The sequence below is a fragment of the Centroberyx gerrardi genome, chromosome 6 (genome assembly GCF_048128805.1).
Source record: "Centroberyx gerrardi isolate f3 chromosome 6, fCenGer3.hap1.cur.20231027, whole genome shotgun sequence".
Taxonomy (NCBI): domain Eukaryota; kingdom Metazoa; phylum Chordata; class Actinopteri; order Beryciformes; family Berycidae; genus Centroberyx; species Centroberyx gerrardi.
The window spans coordinates 7,496,581-7,502,856 of NC_136002.1; the positions used below are offsets into that span (position 1 = coordinate 7,496,581).

The 6,276-nt window shown below is 43.2% G+C and overlaps 2 protein-coding genes across 2 annotated transcripts; both read right to left on the reverse strand.

Moving 5' to 3' along the window:
* Window positions 1-3,268: 3,268 nt before the first annotated feature.
* On the reverse strand, window positions 3,269-4,349 carry LOC144539415 (lysophosphatidic acid receptor 4-like). The gene has a single exon (XM_078284307.1). The coding sequence runs from the start codon at window positions 4,341-4,343 to the stop codon at window positions 3,465-3,467; it is 879 nt and encodes a 292-aa protein (XP_078140433.1). The 5' UTR covers window positions 4,344-4,349; the 3' UTR covers window positions 3,269-3,464.
* A 167-nt stretch (window positions 4,350-4,516) lies between these two features.
* Window positions 4,517-5,511, reverse strand: LOC139910094 (lysophosphatidic acid receptor 6-like). Its single transcript, XM_078284239.1, has 2 exons — window positions 5,048-5,511; window positions 4,517-4,560 (listed from the first exon to the last, which is right to left on the reverse strand). Exons 1-2 carry the CDS (start codon window positions 5,487-5,489, stop codon window positions 4,517-4,519), a joined length of 486 nt encoding a protein of 161 aa, XP_078140365.1. The 5' UTR covers window positions 5,490-5,511.
* Window positions 5,512-6,276: the final 765 nt, after the last annotated feature.

Here is a 6,276-nt window from a genome sequence, read left to right on the forward strand (position 1 = left end):
ACATTCTGAAAATGTTGGGCTTGTTTGGGTTGACGCTGAACTTGGCCGCCTCCTGCACGGCGTTGTCTGTTTAAATGATTGCTGGATTCTCTTGAGGCTTTAGATGTTGGAGGATGATGTTTTTTTCCCCCTCTGCCGTTTGGTGTGTCCTCTATTTTCTGTCCAGTCAGTAGCTGAGGATTTGTTTTTGTCTGCCTCTCCCTTTCTTTTTCGCTCTGTTTGGGCTCTTTGTGTTGCCTCGCTCTCCACAGTCGCCCGGGCTGCTGCTGTCTGTGAATAGCAGGCTTCCTCTGGTCCAAGACAGACTTGGCTGCGGCTCAACAGGCTTGTTTGTGGGTCTTGGCAGTGATGCCCGCGAACCTGCATGTACCTGCATAGGTTTGTTTGTAGTGCACTTATGTGAATGTGTGTGTGCATGTGTGTGTGTCTCAGAAAAAGAGAGGGGGAGAGAGAGAGAGAGAGTGAGTGTGTGTGTGTGTGTGTGTGTGTGTCTGTGTGTGTATTTCCTCCCTTTACCTTGGGGGTGGAGGGTTAGCTGACCGTGACCAGCCTTAGCAGATGCATTCAGACCACAGTCAGACCTCCCCATCCCTCCAGATCTGGGATATCAGTCACTAGCAGACGGAGCTCTAAACAAGCATGGGTCTGACCTTGACACACACACATACACACACACCCAAAAGCTCATTTGCAGTCATATACAAAACAATCTGAACACACACACACTTGCGCACATTACGGTCGCCTGCACACATGCATGCACGGGTGCGCACACATGCACATTTTTTTGTTCTAAACCTCAAACATTTCTCCCATGACTACAAATCCAGCCAATTTCAAACGCATACAAAAACAAACCGACATGCCTGAGTTCCAGGTTGCCACGCTGAATAAAGGCTGCCATACACATAGGCCGTTTGGTGTTGTGAAGGAACAGAAGGTCAAATTAATTTTGACTTTATGTGCTCTCAGCACGATAAAAACGAGATCCAACAACTGGCATAATGACCAACTATGTATGTTTAGAACTGGATGTATTTTCTGTTCAGCCTCTCAGCATTCTCCTTTCCCTGGTAGAGGGCACAGGTAAAGGTCGCATTAAACATATATGGAGCTGCTGGAGGGAGGAAACTGCCTCTTCCCAGGCCTCCAATTTATAAAGGATCACGATGAAGCAAGATCTGGCCAGGAGCAGACCCAAAGGATACGGCTGACCTGACTTTACTTAAAAGGCAAGCCATTTTTATACACAAAGACACTTAAGGATCCTTTGAATAATCACATTTCAGCTCACCGTTTCAGTTTCCAGTCTAGTGTATTTTTACTGATATTATCATCTTTGTCTAGCATCACACCACTATTTCCGTGCTGCAGTGGGTGAGAGTGAAAGTTCAGATTAGGCGAAATCCTAGCTGGGTGGAATGTGAACCTCTCAGTCTCAGCATCTAATTGGTTACCGAGGTTGAACACTATGTACACTTGGTTCTTGTGGTTTTGTTTTGTTCCATTAGTGGCTTAGTTAAAAACAAGTGTGAATTCGCAATAGCTGCGACCATGTACACGCATGCATACACGTGTGGGGAAATTTTTGTGAACCAACCAACCGACCGACCGACAGAGCAAGCTATATTGCTGCTGGTCGCAGCTAAAAAAAAACACTGGGGCAGAGGTGTTGTATTAAAGCATGTCAAAATGTTGGCACTCACAGACCATCACATCAAGTAGTGCGCTTGCCTGATGTGAAATGGCATAATTCTCAATTGCAAATCCCCAATGCCTAATTCCAGACATTACATTTGGATTGTTTCAAATCTAGATCCTCCTTAGTTCAGTCTGCCATAGGCTTATACAGACGCCCCTCCATTTGGCAAGGCTTACAGGACTTAAGTGCTGCTGGCTCAAGAACTGAGATGCTCACAAACAACACAACAGCCTCAGTCACATCACATGATTTATAACCAAAGACACATAGGAGTGCCAAATGACATCAAAATCAATCCAAAAAATGAGCTAACAAGGGTAAAAGGGGGATTATGCTTCATCCCTATGTTCAAACCAAAACTTTATTATAAGTTACATTTGTTCATATATGGGAGAAACCCCCAAGGTTTCTCCCATACTTGTCCTAATAAAATTTTCTTGGGAGTTTTCCTTGCATGCATTGAGGGTCTAAGGTTGGTGGTGCTGGGTAGACTAGGCTTGATACGCCTCTCCAACATGCTATTTTGTGTCTTGTGCTTGTTTTTCTTCCTTGTGTTTTATTTTGTTGCATACTGTATCACATCAATTTGTTCTATGACTGTTGATTAGTTAGATCTAGTTAGGTTTATTCTCTGTAAAGTCATTTGAGACATGCTCGTGATGAAGGGATATAGAAATAAATGAACTTGACCTCAGCTACCGACGCCCCTTACTAATTGTTTGACATACACCTACACTAATCTGTCAGAAATGCTTCACTCTGATATCTTTATTGCTATAGAGGGACACACATGCTAAGATTTATTTAACCAATCAAGCACAGAAATGTCAGCGCTCTTACCAGGCAATTTCAAGACCTGTGTGTTCTGACAAAGCCTATGAGAAGATTTTCAACACCCAATTATATATGAGACAGAATAATTATGATGGTATAAGGCTATGTTCACACCACATGCCTTCATGGTAATTGTTCATGTAACCCATATCTGAAACCAACACCTACGCGTCTCCCACTTCTTTCAAACACATTTCAGATACTGTATGTGCCAGTTGTCTCAGGTGAGTGATGTAAGATTTACTTATGGTCATGGCAACGCTAACAAATTTTGATCTGAGCATTCAATACAAGCCACATGTAGGTTGCATTCCTCAAGATCCAATTTTGTAGCACATATGCATGTGGTTCGGATCAGAACTGGAAAAAAAATGCGACTCCATCCAGATTTTTGATGTTCACACTGACTAGAAAACATCAGATCTGTGTCACGTGAGGGAAACAAAAATCACAACTGGGACAATTTCAGCTGTAGTGTCCCATTCAAGTCACCCCATAGTTGAAGATTCCCCATACTATAATAACCTTGCCCCACACCATTCTATAAGATCAGGTCTTAAAATTCTGCATCCAAGTTTTCCTATGGCTTTGTCAGAGTACTCTGACCCTGATAATGACCATAAAGATACCTGAAGATAAATGACTTTTATCCTAAATATCTTCCATTTGATAGATGCCCAGTTTTTAAGTAAGATGTGAAATGAGAGGCTGTCATCAGTGACGACATCAAAATGTGGCTGTGAAATTTTTATTGATAAAATACATCATATATTCCACCTTGGAGCAAGCCTTTAGATTCTAATGCAAATACTGTACAGTTTAAGTCACATATCCACACACAACACAAAAATATTAGATTCTGTTAAAACAGTACATTTGATGCCATGTATCCCAACTCTGTCCAGACTCTGTCCATTGTTCTCACCTACTATCCTCTTGCAAGGGAAGAGTCCACATCCTCTTTTTTCTTCCAGAAGGCATCCAAAGAAAAGTAATATAACAGTGGATCCAGACAGCAGTTCATGCTAGCAAGACATACTGTTGGCATGATTGCATTTTTTCCATTTTTAAGCACAAGGGCCAATGACAGAGGAAAGAAAAAGATGATAAACATGATCAAGTTCATGGCAAAAACTAGCATGACATTCATCTTGTTGTTGACCCTTGCAGAGTCACTGAGATGCCTGCGGAGAGTCCAAGACACCATAGCAGTGGACACAACATTGACTGCCAGCATGGTGAACACTAAAACAGACTGAAAATAAGGCAATGGTGGTCTAAGCAGCTTACAGCGAGGAAACTCAAAACAGGTAGATGCACTGCAGTTGTATAAACTTTTTGAAAAGTTAATACTCTCTGGGACGTTCACTACCAACGCAAAGATCCAAACGAAGGCAGAGGCTTTCCAGGCATTGGAGGTGGATCTCAGATGCCGTGATCTCAGCGGGTAAACCACTGCCAGCAGCCGGTCCACACCGATGAAGGTGATGAAGATGGAGCTGGAGCGGATGTTGTTGCGGAAGAGCATAGTGATCCAGATGCATGCCATAATGCCAAGGGGCCAGCTGCCTGTGGCATAAAAGTAGACTCTCATGGGCAGGGAGATCACCAGCAGCAGGTCTGAAAGTGCCAGGTTTATCATGAAGACGGCACTGGGGGATTTGAGGCTGTGGCGGCGTATCAGAGTCCACAGTGACACAGCATTGAGAGGCAGACCCAGCACCACGATGCAGCCGAAGACTATGGCATAGGCCATGTTACTCCTGTCTAGCCCTGGACCATTTTCTTTCAGGGTAATGTTCATCATGTTGGGCTTCTGACAAGACAAGCAGCAGCTGTGTATACGTGACAGAAATATAACGGTGATGGAAACCACACTAACCTAGCCCAGCCTCCTTGAGCGTCACACCCATCTAGATCAGTGTGAACAAAGGTTAGCTTGTTTGCTCTTGAAGTGGTGGGAAAGTGTTGAAACAGGAATCAATGGTGACCCAAGAAGTGCGGCTCTGCTGTGATCTCAAGAACTGAGATGCTCACAAACAACACAACAGCCTCAGTCACATCACATGATTTATAACCAAAGACACATAGGAGTGCCAAATGACATCAAAATCAATCCAAAAAATGAGCTAACAAGGGTAAAAGGGGGATTATGCTTCATCCCTATGTTCAAACCAAAACCTTACTATAAGTTACATTTGTTCATATATGGGAAAAACCCCCAAGGTTTCTCCCATACTTGTCCTAATAAAGTTTTCTTGGGAGTTTTCCTTGCATGCATTGAGGGTCTAAGGTTGGTGGTGCTGGGTAGACTAGGCTAGGTAGGTTAGGTAGGCTTGATACGCCTCTCCAACATGCTATTTTGTGTCTTGTGCTTGTTTTTCTTCCTTGTGTTTTATTTTGTTGCATACTGTATCACATCATTTTGTTCTATGACTGTTGATTAGTTAGATCTAGTTAGGTTTATTCTCTGTAAAGTCCTTTGAGACATGCACTGCAGTCCTTTGAGACATGCACTGTAGTTGTATAAACTTATTGAAAAGTTAATGTTCTCTGGGACGTTCATTACCAACGCAAAGATCCAAACGAAGGCAGAGGCTTTCCAGGCATTGGAGGTGGATCTCAGATGCCGTGATCTCAGCGGGTAAACCACTGCCAGCAGCCGGTCCACACCGATGAAGGTGATGAAGATGGAGCTGGAGCGCAGGTTGTTGTGGAAAAGCATAATGATCCAGACACATGCCATAATGCCAAGGGGCCAGCTGCCTGTGGCATAAAAGTAGACTCTCATGGGCAGGGAGATCACCAGCAGCAGGTCTGAAAGTGCCAGGTTGATCATGAAGACGGCACTGGGGGATTTGAGGCTGTGGCGGCGTATCAGAGTCCACAGTGACACAGCATTGAGAGGCAGACCCAGCACCACGATGCAGCCGAAGACTATGGCATAGGCCATGTTACTCCTGTCTAGCCCTGGAACATTTCCTTTCAGGGTAATGTTCATCATGTTGGGCTTCTGACAAGACAAGCAGCAGCTGTGTATACGTGACAGAAATATAATGGTGATGGAAACCACACTAACCTAGCCCAGCCTCCTTGAGTGTCACATCCATCTAGATCAGTGTGAACAAAGGTTAGCTTGTTTGCTCTTGAAGTGGTGGGAAAGTGTTGAAACAGGAAACAATGGTGACTCAGGAAGTGCGGCTCTGCTGTGATACTGGTGTGATACCAATTTTGCATAACTCCCCCTTATTTTTAAATCGGGTTATTGCCAACCAATGCCATTAACTATTAAAAAGTGTATATCGTGTGCAGTTGAAGAAACAACACATTTGATCCTCCATGAATGAGACAACCTTTAGTGATTACAACAGCAAGAATGTGACTGAGATGCATGACTGTGTTTTATACTAGACCAAGTTTAATGCCAAGAGAGTTGTAGAAGTGGTTTTATCATTACAATCCAATCCAGATTTCTGTTGAACATGTGAGTCACATGTGAGTGTAAACAGATTCTGTAGGAGGAATAAGAAATGGGAAGTAAGCTTTTTGAGAATTTTGTGTCACTCAACATCAAGGTAAATGACTCCATTATTTATAGACAATGCAGTGTTGTGAATGTACCGAAAACATGTTAATGTATGACTGTATGAAGCTGTAAAGGGATTGTCAAAATGTTGACAATCCTTCTACAGCTTCACACATTCACAACTTGTATTAAGTGCTCCGTCAATCAACTAAAT